At 42.5% G+C, this 15971-nt stretch overlaps 1 protein-coding gene across 1 annotated transcript in view; it reads right to left on the reverse strand.

The window, feature by feature from the left end:
- Window positions 1–15971, reverse strand: part of tbc1d8 (TBC1 domain family member 8) — a 52820-nt gene that overhangs the window by 25252 nt on the left and 11597 nt on the right. Inside the window, exons 2-5 of the mRNA XM_078286004.1 lie at window positions 15663–15773; window positions 14293–14411; window positions 12916–13144; window positions 11824–12064 (exon numbers count right to left, since the gene is read on the reverse strand). Of these exons, the coding sequence (XP_078142130.1) occupies window positions 11824–12064; window positions 12916–13144; window positions 14293–14411; window positions 15663–15773 (700 nt within the window). The remainder of the gene's footprint in view (window positions 1–11823; window positions 12065–12915; window positions 13145–14292; window positions 14412–15662; window positions 15774–15971) is intronic.

The following is a 15971-nucleotide window of genomic DNA, read 5'->3' on the forward strand; positions in this document are numbered from 1 at the left end:
AAGAGGAGGATGAGGGGAAGAGCTTAGATTATAGATGTAACAAACAAATATTTTGGGGAGAAAAAACTATGGATGGTGTTTTTATTCACGAGGAAGCAGGAACCGAACCAGGATGAACTCCCTCAATGAGCCTTAAGGTGGAGTCAGGCTCCACCAAAGTGCGCGAAAATTTGCGTCGCCTCTCATTCACTTCCACTGAAAACCAGGCAAACATCAAAAAACGCCATTTCCGGCTGCGAAATGATTTCACCCCTTTGCGTTCATAAGTGATGAACTTTGACCTGTGAATTCACATGGCTGGTCAATAGAAATGCTGCTTTGGACATGTTGACCTCTGAAAGAAAATCCAACATGGAGGAGTCTCTAATTATCCAGTTTTAAACAACATTGCTCTAACAGACAGACATGCAAAGAAGAGAAGCAGCGTGGCTTCAGTCAGTCTGAGGCAGGACTAGTTACCCTAATGATACAAGCTAGCATGTTAGCAGCTAATAGCTAACTAGCTAACATTCAGCATATTGTAACTAAAGTCGCACTCCTCAAATTTTTAAAAGTCTGTCACAAATGACGTCACATCATTTTTCTTGGAGATGAGTTGAAACACACCAGCATTAATGTGGTGCTGGACAACAGAAAAAAAGATTCAAGTTTTAAAAAATGTACCCACACTCCCACAGCTCTGAGTGATTAATTAGCTTGATACCCTGATGAAGACAGTGTTGCTGTGGAAACGCTGGTTATTTAATGATGTAAGGCAATAGAGACTTCTGCATTGGAGCTGTGGAAGTGCGGCTATTTTTTTTTTTTACTTTGAATCGCATCGTTTTTCATAATGAAGAGCTAATTCGTTGGATGAAATCAGATGTGAGTGAGTGTTTGGGAAGAGGAGGGAAAGAGTTTGGCTGTTATTTTGAACATATGGACGGATCTGAAGCCTCCAGGCGACGCTCTGCCCTTCATGACTGGAAGCCGAAGTTTGGTTTCGGCCCTGAGGGGAGAGAGAGAGAGACGCAGCAGGGAGGAGATGCAGCTTTAAATTTTAACATCGCTACGCCCCGTTTCTCCTCTCCACACTGGGACACAAATCTCCAAACCTCTCTCTGAGGGAGACGCAGCCATCAGCCCACATGGATCCAAGCATACGACTGGTGGCACGCATCATTCCATCAATACTATCTGACTCAATACAGTAGATAAGGGATGAACAGACACAAATGATAGAGGATGACAGAGGATTGCTTCAGTGAGCTGGTCGTAGTTCCTAACAAATACAGTCCAGGTTAAAATAAGTGCAGTCCTCCATGATAAACCCCAAGAAAACAAGAAAACATATCGTTGCAGTTGGGTAGAAACGTTGCATCTCCAAATGTAAACTTGTCAGGAAGTAAGAAACCCAGCCTTGTTTTTAGCCTGACCACCATGTATTTGCAGTTTATCCACTGCGGTTTTGAAAGAGCTTCATCAGCCCAAGCTACAATTTCCTCAACCCATAGAGCATGTCATCCTTCAAGTGAAGTTAAAACATAAAAATCACCAAAAGTGGAGCGATATATACCTTGTGGAACATGAGCTAAGACTGATTCTGAATCAGCTGGGTCCAAGCTTCGTATTTCAGTACAATGTGAACTTTATTAACTGGTTTGCCTGTTATTCTTCCATCTTCTTCCACTAAAACACACCACTGGGGCGGCAGCGAGCGGTGCAACTCCACAAGTTGGCATGTTATTGTAATAAGTGTGTCTGAATTCACCATTAGACCCTGACTGTCTGTTCTGCAGTCTGTATGTTGGCTAATGAGCAGGGAAGCTTTAAACTGTCAGATCTCTGGGAGGATGATGGAGGATTTCACTGCAGTTCTCCATGATAAAGTGGAATAAAGATTTATTTTTATACTCATACATATTTTCAGACTGTATATTTTATTTGTACACATACTGTACTGTAGGATATTTATTTTTTACATTATATCAGAGTATTATATTAGGGTATACATTTTACTATTATACTATTGTATAGCATTGTAATATATTATATAATATAGTAACATTTTATATATATATATTATATTATGTTATGGTATGTTGTAGTATGTAACATTATGTTATAGTATTTTATATATGGTATATTATGGTATATAGCATGTTATAGCATATTATAGCATATTATAGCATAATATAGTATGTTGTATTATATTGTATATATATCGTATTTAACTATTACATAGTGTATTGTAGTCTTGTGTATTGTTTTTGTATTGTATTGTACTGTACTGTATTGTACTGTATTGTACTGTACTGTATTGTACTGTATTGTATTGTATTGTATTGTATTGTACTGTATTGTACTGTATTGTATTGTACTGTATTGTACTGTATTGTACTGTATTGTATTGTACTGTATTGTATTGTATTGTACTGTACTGTATTGTATTGTATTGTACTGTATTGTACTGTACTGTATTGTACTGTATTGTATTGTACTGTATTGTATTGTATTGTACTGTATTGTACTGTATTGTATTGTACTGTATTGTACTGTATTGTACTGTATTGTATTGTACTGTACTGTACTGTATTGTACTGTATTGTACTGTATTGTACTGTACTGTATTGTACTGTATTGTACTGTATTGTATTGTACTGTATTGTACTGTATTGTATTGTACTGTATTGTATTGTACTGTATTGTACTGTATTGTATTGTACTGTACTGTACTGTATTGTATTGCATTGTACTGTATTGCATTGTATTGCATTGTATTGTATTGTACTGTATTGTATTGCATTGTATTGCATTGTACTGTATTGCATTGTATTGTATTGTACTGTATTGTATTGCATTGTATTGCATTGTACTGTATTGCATTGTATTGTATTGTATTGTATGGTATTGTACTGTACTGTATTGTACTGTATTGTATTGTATTGTATTGTATTGTACTGTATTGTACTGTATTGTATTGTACTGTATTGTACTGTATTGTACTGTATTGTATTGTACTGTATTGTATTGTATTGTACTGTACTGTATTGTATTGTATTGTACTGTATTGTACTGTACTGTATTGTACTGTATTGTATTGTACTGTATTGTATTGTATTGTACTGTATTGTACTGTATTGTATTGTACTGTATTGTACTGTATTGTACTGTATTGTATTGTACTGTACTGTACTGTATTGTACTGTATTGTACTGTATTGTACTGTACTGTATTGTACTGTATTGTACTGTATTGTATTGTACTGTATTGTACTGTATTGTATTGTACTGTATTGTATTGTACTGTATTGTACTGTATTGTATTGTACTGTACTGTACTGTATTGTATTGCATTGTACTGTATTGCATTGTATTGCATTGTATTGTATTGTACTGTATTGTATTGCATTGTATTGCATTGTACTGTATTGCATTGTATTGTATTGTACTGTATTGTATTGCATTGTATTGCATTGTACTGTATTGCATTGTATTGTATTGTATTGTATGGTATTGTACTGTATTGTACTGTACTGTATTGTACTGTATTGTACTGTACTGTATTGTACTGTATTGTACTGTACTGTATTGTACTGTACTGTATTGTACTGTACTGTATTGTACTGTACTGTATTGTATTGTACTGTATTGTATTGTACTGTATTGTACTGTATGGTATTGTACTGTATTGTACTGTACTGTACTGTATTGTATTGTATGGTATTGTATTGTATTGTACTGTATTGTACTGTATTGTACTGTATTATATTATATTGTATGGTATTGTACTGTATGGTATTGTATTGTACTGTATTGTATTGTACTGTATTGTACTGTATTGTACTGTATTGTACTGTATTGTATTGTACTGTATTGTATTGTATTGTACTGTATTGTATTGCATTGTATTGCATTGTACTGTATTGCATTGTATTGTATGGTATTGTATTGTACTGTATTATATTGTATTATATTGTATTGTATTGTATTGTATTGTATTGTACTGTATTATATTGTATTGTATTGTATTGTACTGTCCTGTTGCACTGTGGTCCCGTTCGTCTCCATACTGTAAACTGTATATGGTTGAATGACAATAAATCTGCTTGACTTGACTTGATAAAGAAAGAAACACACTGCGGAGGATTCAGACTGTAAAGTAAATGAGTGACAGAGTTTATAACTGATTAGTTACCAAAGTGAAGCGAGGCGAGAGAAGAGAGAGAGTGAAACAGAGTGATGGAAAGACGTGTTAAAACAGAACAGCATGTCTGCAGAGTGAACTTCTGTTTACCAGCATGAAGCGGAGAGAAAAGAGAAGTGAAAACACATCGAGGGTTCAGGACATGAACCAGGCAGCTGACAGGACTGAGGGACAACAGCTGCTCAGAAAATGAGTCACCAGGTTATAACATAATAAATGAACTTGTACTTGTAACTGGACTCAGATGTTCATACTTTATGTTTATTCTCTGTTTTTAAATCTGTTTAGGATCCTTGCTTACTCTTTTGTTGTTTCTTTAAACCGTTTCGCCTTGTTTTATGTTTTTTTATGATGATTTTGCCTCTTTTACGTTGCGTAGGGTTATTCTGTTTTCACCTTTTATTCCATCTTCTTGTTAATTTACTTTTACCCTTTAGTAGTTGTTTCTGTCTTTGGGATGTCTTTCATTTTGACTGTGAAGCACTTTGTAACTGTGTTTCGAAAAGTGCTATATACATAAAATTCTTCTTCTTCTTCTTCTTCTCTGGACGACTCACTGCCAGTTTTCGATTAGATATAGAAGAACTTAACTGTGGATTCAAATTGCTTTTTAATCCACTTCTCTCAATAATTTCAAATATAGAGCTGGAAACTGTCTGATGAACCAAACTGCTTGATGTTTTTCCTTTAAAAACACAACACACACTCTTCATCCAACTCTCTCTCTCTCTCTCTCTCTCCTAAAACACTCTCACCTGTTCTGGCATCAGGCCATTTTCAAATTATTTGATCTCCTTTACTTATCTGTGTATTTTGCTGTTTTTCTACCATTCTCCTGTGTGTTGAGTTTAGACGTCACTTGCTCTCTGCAGCTCAGTTCACCTGCAGGTCTTTTTTTTCAACTTTGTGTTTATTAGGCAAAGTTAAACAAACACACATTCCAGTTGTTACCACATTTTCCTTTTAAATTCTACTAAATAAAAATTTCAAAACTTGTAATCTGTGAAGATTTCCTTTACTTCCCTGTCCCTGTCCCCATTTTCCGTCATTTCCCGAACCCCATCAACTATTTATGCTCAACTCTGTCATCACTCATGCTCTCGACCGACCAGTCTGCATGCCGCCTTCACCTGCAGGTCTGTCTGCTAATTTCATTTCCTTGTTTCTCTCTGGCTGAAGTGTTTCCATGTCTCACCTGCAGTTTTCATTTCTTCTTCTCTCTTTTTTCAGTTTGTATCACTTGTGTGTGTTCAGACAAACTCAATCTAAACACGAAAAGTAGAAACATTGTGACATTCGGGTTAGTACGCAAAACGAATAACTCTGTGTTGCGGTCAACAGACAATTCTGCTCGGTCACAAATAGTTTGGTCAGTTTACTTTCACATTTACTTCCTGTTCCGGTTTCAAGGTTTTTACATGAATTAAAAAAATTTAAAAAAACTCCACTCTGTAGGCAACAGCTGAATTTGAGGAAGAGAGCTATGACTAAAATGAGTTTACTCTCTTTCTCCTGCACTTTGTGTGTGTGTGTGTGTGTGTGTGTGAGAGAGAGAGAGAAACAGAGAGAGAGAGAGAGAGAGACAGAGGGAGAGAGAGAGAGTGTGAGTGTGTGTGTGTGATTTCAAGACAAGTCATAAGATTTGTCACAAGCACTTTACAGAAAGCAGAGGACAAAACTACAGATAAAAACAGCTGACAATAAACAGAATAAAGACAGTACATCAAAGTGCTTTTGTGTGTGTGTGTGTGTGTGTATGTGTGTGTGAATGTGTGTGAGTGTCTTATCTCAGGCATCTGTTAAGCCTTACAAAAATGTCCGACCACAAACAGAAACTTGTTTAAAACTACAAAAGGCAAGAAAGCTGCGATGACGGTGAAATCTGATCTGCGTCACTGAGTCTAGATCTTCTTGTTTCTCTCTCTCTGTTTGGGAGAAAACATCATGTCCAACTGTCAAGTCGAGTCCCGTCAGGTTCAGATCTGACTAATCAACGATCAAACCAACTGACTGGTGGACTGATGGGAGGTGAGACAGGTTGGAAAACATCTATTGACCTTTGACCTCCTTACTACTGGTTAAGAACTGGATAGGAACATCAGCTAAACGCCTAAAATGTGAAAGTAAACAGGCAGACAGATTTTACCTACAGGAACACAGCAAGGAGAATTCAGTAAGCAGAAATCACACACACACACACACACACACACACACACAGAGAGAACAAGGGGTGTATTTATGAGCTGCCACTCCAGGCAAAGATGTAATTTCCCTCAGGAAGCAGCAGAGCTAAAGCGACTCCCCGTCAGTATGAAACAAACTGTGATTTATAGCTTAGAAACTCCACTATGTACCAGAGAGTCAGCCAGTGAATCACTGACTGCCTGGCCCAGACACACACACACACACACACACACACACACACACACACACACACACACACACACAGTAGATATGAGCAACAGACAAAAAAACTAAACAACAGATCCTGCTGCTGTGTGTTTGAGAACAGAATTTCACTAAACAGCATTTTTATTGATAGAGAGAAGAGAACACAGCGGAGGGATACCATTTAGGAGATAGTTCCTGTTTGGGAGACCAGATCTACTTTTATTTTTAAATACTAATTTTAGTGTAAACCGAGAACAGAAATGCTAAATGAGGACGGACCAGTTGCTGCTTTATTGTCTTACAGCAGGATCTGATGTTGAATCTGTTCACCAACGTGTTCAATGTCAGTTTCCATTCAAATGAATGGGAAGAAAAAATCTGAACGCTCATCCAGCTGCATCTGATCCTGGTGAGCAGTGTTGGGGAAAGTTACTTTTGAAACTAACTAGTTACATTACTTCGTTACTTGCCCTAAATAGTAACTAGTTACATCACTAAGTTAGTCTTTATTAAAGTAACGTGTTAGAGTACTTTCATGTTACCCACGTAAAATCATGCCTTTAAAATACGTTTTTTTAGCTGATGTCATCACTCTTAATGTACAGAAATCATCACTAATCATCACGTCTGGACTCAGCCTGAAGTAACAATCTACATCAAGGTGCTTTCAGTCACCTGGTTCACAGTAAATACTCAGATCACAGAAGCCTGAACTGATCCGGTCTGGACTCAAAATAAACGGCAGACTGACTCACAAGCTTTCAAATCAAATCTTCAGGTTAGATAGTGAAAGTTAAACTTACAGTTAACAATATTTTTCTTACCCTTTTCTTTGATCAGTTCAAAGTAATGCAACTATATTTCCAAGTTCTGCAGTTTATTGTTGCGTTCGTTCTGAAAGCGAGTCGTAACCTCCAGCCTCCACCACACCGCAGCCTGCCATGAATACTTTCATTTTTTTTACTAACCAAACATTTAACCATTTGAAAGAAAAATAAAAAGTAGCGAAATTTAACTTTGAGAAAGTAACTAATAACTGATTACATAAACTGCGCGTTAAGTTAGTCGTTACCACAAAAAAGTAATCTGACTACTCTAACGTGTTGCTATGTAACACGTGACCCCCCGCACTGTTGGTGAGTAGTTAATATTCTGGTTTTCATGGCGGTGCTGAATAACCTCCATGTTAACACTAAGTGGAATATTGCTTTAAGAGCTGCTACAGTTTCCATCCCTGTGTGTTACAGTCTGAGGCAGAGGAGTGTTCCTCAGCATGGAGAGGGAAGGAGGGAAGGAGGGAGGGAAGGATGGAAGGAGGGAAGGAGGGAAGAGGGAAGAGGGAAGGAGTGAAGGAGGGAAGAGGGGAAGGAGGGAAGAGGGAAGGAGGGAAGCAGGGAAGAGGGAAGAGGGAAGGAGTGAAGGAGTGAAGGAGGGAAGAGGGAAGGAGGGAAGGAGGGAAGGAGGGAAGGAGGGAGGGAAGGAGGGAAGGAAGGAAGGAGGGAAGTAAGGAGGGAAGGAGGGAAGCAGGGAAGAGGGAAGGAGTGAAGGAGGGAAGAGGGAAGGAGGGAAGGAGGGAAGGAAGGAGTGAAGGAGGGAAGGAAGGAAGGAGGGAAGTAAGGAGGGAAGGAGGGAAGCAGGGAAGAGGGAAGGAGTGAAGGAGGGAAGAGGGAAGGAGGGAAGAGGGAAGGAGGGAAGCAGGGAAGAGGGAAGGAGTGAAGGAGGGAAGAGGGAAGGAGGGAAGAGGGAAGGAGGGAAGCAGGGAAGAGGGAAGGAGTGAAGGAGGGAAGAGAGAAGGAGGGAAGCAGGGAAGAGGGGAAGGAGGGAAGAGGGAAGGAGGGAAGAGTGAAGGAGTGAAGGAGGGAAGAGTGAAGGAGTGAAGGAGGGAAGAGTGAAGGAGTGAAGGAGGGAAGAGGGGAAGGAGGGAAGAGGGAGCGTTGTGTTTCATTAGTGGTTTCAGCCGGCCCTCGCTGACTTCCCCTCGGGGGATTCCCCTCCTCCATCTTAAGTGCCGTTCCATTACTCTGATAACTGAAGTCAACTTCCTGACATCGAGCCTTCGAGGGCCGAGGGAGCGAGTCAACAACGATGTAGACCTCACAAGCGCATATTTCCCAGGATGCATTGTGATCGTCCGTCAATTCCGGTGCACGAACAGGTGATAAATATAAATGCAAGTAAACAAACACTATTTAGAGGATTTAGACATATTTATGAAATGAACTCATCTGCACTATATGGCAAGTGTGTTCCGTTTCAAATATTCTGCTCCCCCTCTGACCCCGCCCCCCTGCTCTGACCCCGCCCCCTGCTCTGACCCCGCCCCCCTGCTCTGACCCCGCCCCCCTGCTCTGCAAGTGGCCACTCACGTTGAGTATGGTGCTACGTATTACCAAGTGCCGAGGGGAAGTGAAGGAGGGCTTGTTGAGGGAAGAGGGAAGAGGGGAAGGAGGGAAGGAGGGAAGGAGGGAAGGAGGGAAGGAGGGAACTGTGGAAGGAGGAAAGAGGGAAGAGGGAAGGAGGGAACTGTGGAAGGAGGAAAGAGGGAAGAGGGAAGGAGGGAACTGTGGAAGGAGGGAAGAGGGAAGGAGGGAAGAGGGAAGGAGGGAACTGTGGAAGGAGGGAAGAGGGAAGAGGAAAGAGGGAAGGAGGGAAGGAGGGGAACTGTGGAAGGAGGGAAGAGGGAAAAGGGAAGGAGGGAAGAGGGAAGAGGAAAGAGGGAAGGAGGGAAGGAGGGAACTGTGGAAGGAGGGAAGAGGGAAGAGGGAAGGAGGGAAGAGGGAAGAGGAAAGGAGGGAAGAGGGAAGAGGAAAGAGGGAAGGAGGGAAGGAGGGAACTGTGGAAGGAGGGAAGAGGGAAGAGGGAAGGAGGGAAGAGGGAAGGAGGGAACTGTGGAAGGAGGGAAGAGGGAAGAGGGAAGGAGGGAAGAGGGAAGAGGAAAGAGGGAAGGAGGGAAGGAGGGGAACTGTGGAAGGAGGGAAGAGGGAAGAGGGAAGAGGAAAGGAGGGAAGAGGGAAGAGGAAAGAGGGAAGGAGGGAACTGTGGAAGGAGGGAAGAGGGAAGAGGGAAGGAGGGAAGAGGGAAGAGGGAAGAGGAAAGAGGGAAGGAGGGAACTGTGGAAGGAGGGAAGAGGGAAGAGGGAAGAGGGAAGGAGGGAAGAGGGAAGAGGAAAGAGGGAAGGAGGGAACTGTGGAAGGAGGGAAGAGGGAAGAGGGAAGAGGAAAGAGGGAAGGAGGGAACTGTGGAAGGAGGGAAGAGGGAAGAGGGAAGGAGGGAACTGTGGAAGGAGGGAAGAGGGAAGAGGAAAGGAGGGAAGAGGGAAGAGGAAAGAGGGAAGGAGGGAAGGAGGGAACTGTGGAAGGAGGGAAGAGGGAAGAGGGAAGGAGGGAAGAGGGAAGAGGAAAGAGGGAAGGAGGGAACTGTGGAAGGAGGGAAGAGGGAAGAGGGAAGGAGGGAAGAGGGAAGAGGAAAGAGGGAAGGAGGGAAGAGGGAAGAGGAAAGAGGGAAGGAGGGAAGGAGGGAAGGAGGGAACTGGGAGGCAACATGAGTCAGCATGCTGACTGTCTCTGAAGTGAGAGCAGAGCAGAGAGGAGCGTCTGAAAAGGAGGAGGAGGAGGAGGAGGAGGAGGAGGAGGAAGAGGAGGAAGAGGAGGAGGAGGCGGAGGAGGAGGAGGAGGAGGAGGAGGAGGAGGAGGAGGAGGAGGAGGAAGAGGAGGAGGAGGAAGAGGAGGAAGAGGAGGAGGAGGCGGAGGAGGAGGAGGAGGAGGAGGAGGAAGATGAGGAGGAGCCAGCTGGCAGAGAGCTGTGTGAGATGGAACCCAGATGTGAAGCAGAGAAATGAGGCTTCACCTTCCTCAGTCTGATGTTTACATGAGTCATCTCTCCGTCTGGCTGCCTCACTTCGCCTCGTCATCCTCAATTAGCATTTTGGTCGGCTAAAAAAAGGACTGTGGGTAACCTATCTATCTCTCTCTCTCTCTCTCTCTCTGTGTGTCTCTCTGTCTCTCTCTCTGTCTCGCTCTGTCTCTCTCTCTCTCTCTCTCTCTCTCTGTTTCTCTCTCTTCCTCTCCCTTGCTCAAAATCGCTTTATTGGCATGACAAGTATTCTCATATTGTCAAAGCATGAAGTTGTGTAATGATTTACAACAAACAACCAAAACAATGCAGTAGTAATAATAACAGTAATAAAGTAAATACAATAATAAAGAAAAACCAACATGGGAAACAAACAAATAAACAATATGAATATGAAAAGAGACAGATGTGGGAGACTAACAGCCAAACAAACTCTCCCTCCCTCTCTCTCTCTCTCCCTCTCCCTCTCCCTCTCTCTCTCTCTCTCCCTCTCTCTCTCTCTCTCTCTCTCTCTCTCTCTCTCCCTCTCCAGTGGAAAGAAAGACAAACAGTGATTGACTTGACTGGTATTTGGGGAGACGCCTCAGTTCGGTCAAAACGTCACGTAACTGAAATGTGTTCAAAAACAAAAACAAACGGATGTGACTTGTTTTGCTATTGCTAGTCACATGTCTTTTCCCTGTCAGTTCATACTGATCTGTGATATGGGTTTGATCAATATCATGATTTTTTTCGATATCGATATATATCACGATATGACTCACGTATGCAGAGTCACATGTTAAATAATCAAATTAATGTTCATCCCGTTGAACTGAATGGTAATGTCAGATGTGATGTCAAACAAAACTTTTTCAAATTTTAAAATAATATTCCTACCATCCGCAATTTCCTAGAATAATTTCCTAGAAAGGAACTGTTAATTTCTTAGGAAGTTTCCTGGAAAGAACCATGAAGTTATGTTCTAATTATAGTGAAGAGAGAGAAAGAGTTGAATGGTAAGTTCCTCCAGTTTCTTCTGTTGTTTCCAAGAACCATGAAATTATGTAGTAGTTATATAGAAAATTAGAAATGAACCAAAATTAAGTAAGAATTCAACAAATAACTATATTATATAATTATATGAATAATGACTTCTGATAATTGACCTCTGCCTATTATTTTTTCCAGTAAATAGTTTATAGTTTTGTTCTTTCTAGAAAACTCTTGTAGAAATGTTCAGTATCTGATCGACTCTCCAGACTGAGACAGTTTCTACAGAGCTGCTGCTTCACTTCATGCTGCTTTCCAAGAAACTTCCAGAGAAATTAACAGTTCCTTTATAGGAAATTATTAGGAAATTGTGGACCCAGAAGATAAGATATGATTCCACAGAGGAAGACACTGAACTCTGACCTCTTGGTGATGCGGGCGGGCTGCTGCAGCACCCGGTCCAGCTCCAGCCCCTCGCTGTCCAGCAGCCGGCGGAGCGCGATGTCAGCCAGCTGACCTATGACCCCGAAGGCCTCGTCCAGGTTCAGGAACATGGAGAAGTCCCGCTGCCGCCGCCGCGTGCCAACCCGGATCGACTCGGTCATCAGACCGCTGGAGACCCGCTCCAGCCGAGTCACCTCCGCCCAGGGGATCACAAACTTCACTGAGAACAGAGAAACAGGGTTCAAGTCATGAATGAACTCATCAAACCAATTTAACTGAGGAACTGGAATTGGAATTTGAAAAACCCTACAGGAAACAGAATTGGAATTGAATTGGAATTTCATGAAGTTTAATTTAATTAAGTTAAATTCAGTGAAATTCCATCTTTTTTTTTTTTTTTTCTTCCCACATATCTAAGATTCCACACAGTGTTATATATGATCAATACTGAATATCATAAAATGTTAAAGGAACCTTTCAGCTGGTATTTGATGCAGAACATGTAATCATAATCTATACATTATGACTGAATGTGTTCGATTTGTTTATTTGTTTATTTGATACCCGCAAATTATAATTATTATAGAAAAATTATATTATTATTATTTGATATGAATACATTTCTCGGCCAAACACTGAGTATTGTATTTTACAATTTTTTTGGGGCATTTTTTTGGCAACTACGGTATAGTGACACCCAGTATAAACTATTCAACAGCTTCAATCCATAAATACTAGCATCGGCCTTCAAGAACCCTACAAGAACCCAAACACAAAAGAGCTAGAACAAGACTAAGGGCTGGTTTCGCAGGCAGGGATTAAGCCTAGTCCTAGACTAAGGACTTTTTCAATGGACATCTCCATTGAAGTTTGTCTTTAGTCTACGACTAGGCTTAATCCCTGTCTGCGAAACCAGCCCTAAGAGTCTAAGAGCCCCGCGACATTGAAACGAGATAAGCATATCGTCCCATCCCTATCTCTAAATGCACGTGGTAATGATTTATTGATGTTAAAATGCACTTCAGGACACACGTGACACTTTAAAGCCCTGAACCCTCTCGCCGTACGGACCTTCCTTCCCCAGCAGGAAGGAGTAGAAGGCCATGTGGTTGATGCTGAGGTAGAGGAAGCCCTGCCGCGGCACCCGGCCCTTCCAGCAGCAGCAGGAGTAATGAGTCACCAGCTTCTCCGACGGCGGCAGGCCGAAGTGCAGCTCGAACTTCAGCAGCACCTCCCGGAACTTCTCCGGCTCCTCCTCCTGCGCCGCCTGCCGGCCCCGGGACTCCTCCGCTATCAGACCCTGCAGAGGAGGAGAGGAGAGGAGGAGAGGAGGAGAGGAGAGGAGAGGAGAGGAGAGGAGAGGAGAGGAGAGAGGAGAGGAGAGGAGGAGAGGGGAGAGGAGAGGAGAGGAGAGGAGAGAGGAGAGGAGAGGAGGAGAGGGGAGAGGAGAGGACAGGACAGGAGGAGAGGAGAGGTGAGGAGAGGAGAGGAGAGAGGAGAGGAGAGAGGAGGAGAGAGGAGGGGAGAGGAGAGGAGAGGAGAGGAGAGAGGAGGAGAGAAGAGGAGAGGAGAGAGGAGAGGAGAGGAGAGGAGAGGAGAGAGGAGGAGAGGAGGAGAGGAGAGAGGAGAGGAGAGGAGAGGAGAGAGGAGGAGAGGAGGAGAGGAGAGGAGAGAGGAGGAGAGAGGAGGGGAGAGGAGAGGAGGGGAGAGGAGAGGAGAGGAGAGGAGAGGAGAGAGGAGAGGAGAGGAGAGGAGAGGAGGGGAGAGGAGGAGAGGAGAGAGGAGGAGAGGAGGAGAGAGGAGAGGAGAGGTGAGGAGAGAGGAGAGGACAGGACAGGAGGAGAGGAGAGAGTAGAGGAGAGGAAAGGAGGAGAGAGGAGAGGAGGAGAGAGGAGGAGAGGATGAGAGGAGAGGAGGAGAGAGGAGGAGAGGAGAGGAGGAGAGGAGGAGAGAGGAGGAGAGAGGAGGAGAGGATGAGAGGAGAGGAGGAGAGAGGAGGAAAGGAGGAGAGGAAAGGAGAGGAGGAGAGGAGAGAGGAGAGGAGAGGAAAGGAGAGGAGAGGAGAGGAGAGAAGAGGAGGAGAGGAAGAGAGGAGAGGAGGACAAATACAGACTGGGATTCTCAACAAGCTCACAGGAGGAAGGAAAGAAGGGAAGGAGTGATTTTGGGAGAAGACTACAAACATTTAAAAGCACCATGATTGCACTGCAAGACGATAAATGATAATATTGAATTATCGATCAGCTCTAATCTATAGTGATGAGGACGCTTTACTTGGACCTAACAAACATCTTAATCCCCTCTAAAACCCTTAGGAAAGGCTTTGCCAAGTATCATATTACAGTCAGTAGCCTTGGGATGCCAAGGGCTTACAGATCATTTGGAGATCCATTTTAATTTCCTAGCTTACACAGGACGCTCACACTCAGGACGTCATGGTGTCCGTACCTTGACTTTTCCTTTGACGAAGCTCGCCACGTCCTCCTTGTTCTCAAACACAGACAGAGATTGGAGCAGGTTGTGGACCAGCCAGTCCCAGTGCTTCTTCACCTCCTCTATGGCGGCCCCTGAGGGACAAAAACACAGGAGGTTCACAATCATACAATAAGTTCAAAAAGCAACAGTAAACATGTTGTCCTCCATGAATGGTGCAGTCCCAAATAACGGATTTCCTCAATGTGAAACTGAATTAGGGCTGCAACTAACGATTATTTTCATTGTCGATTAATCTGTTGATTATTTTCTCGATTAATCGATTAGTTGTTTGGTCTATAAAATGTCAGAAAATGGTGAAAAATGTTTCCCAAAGCCCAAGATGACGTCCTCAAATGTCTCGTTTTGTCCACAACCCAAAGATATTCAGTTTACTGTCAAAGAGGAGTAAAGAAACCAGAAAATATTCACATTTAAGAAGTTGGAATCAGAGAATTTTGACTAATTTTTCTTAAAAAAGTACTCAAACCGATTAATCGATTATCAAAATAGTTGGCGATTAATTTAATAGTTGACAACTAATCGATTAATCGATTAATCGTGGCAGCTCTAAACTGAATTGGGGCGTAAAATAATGTCCAACACTAATATCGGCTTTTTCTGCTTTCAGGCTTCCTCTATTCTGCACTTCTTTATTAGTTGAGGTGATTCTGATGTTTTGAAGCTATAATGAAAAAAATAAAAGAAATCTCTAGTCAGACTTAGCTTAGCATTCCAGCGTTTCGTGGCTTTGTGAAGCGAGGACAACACAACATCCACACCATGGTTGTTAGTAAAATATTTGTTTAAAATTAAGGGACGTGTTAAAATATGTAATAACTTGTTGTCATGTGTCATTTCTAGCATTTTTAGAACACAACGACTGGCGAATGGGATTCAAAAATCCTCCCAAAACATTTATTTGGATATCATCTGAAAGCTCCAAAACAATGACAACACATGAGAGGACTATTAAAGACAAATAGCTCATTTGCATTTTCCCCTGTTATTGTTGCGCCCTACTTTGGCCAATCAGTGTCATTTTTAAAATGCCGGTATGCAACGGCGTGATCCATCAGTCCTGCAAGTTTTGTCCAAATCAGTTAATCCAATCAGTGTGTCAGAGATGTCACGCATGTCACATGGACGAACGAAAATGTTGAAATGTCATTTGTCATTTGTCATCATGGGTACAAAAAACTGCAGATGTCATTGTATAGAGGGTGCGGAAATACTGAGAGATCTTAAAAAGACAAACCGACAAAGCAGATAGAAAAATGAAAACTTGATGAGACAGAAAAGTTGAAAAAGCAGAAGTTGGGGGAAGCCTTGTCGGCTCGTCTCACCGCTGGCGATCACCCAGCTGATCTGGGAGCCGGGGACCTGCAGCAGGATGCGGAAGGGCGTGACCCGGGCGTTGGAGTCCAGCACCGTGTCCAGCGCCCCCACCAGGAGACCTGCAGGACGACACACAGGAAGGAGCAGGCTGGGGTTACATACATCGTACCGACGTCTCTCTCAGAGGCAGAAATGATCCGATTGGTTGAGTTAGACCTCAGTGGGCGGAGCCAAAGAACCAGAAGAAGTTTTTTCGGAGTGCAAATTAGCTAACTGGCAAATGAATTCAAATTGAATGGCAAAAAAAGAAAGAACTC

This window comes from Centroberyx gerrardi, chromosome 10 (genome assembly GCF_048128805.1).
Source record: "Centroberyx gerrardi isolate f3 chromosome 10, fCenGer3.hap1.cur.20231027, whole genome shotgun sequence".
In the NCBI taxonomy this organism is placed as follows: Eukaryota; Metazoa; Chordata; class Actinopteri; order Beryciformes; family Berycidae; genus Centroberyx; species Centroberyx gerrardi.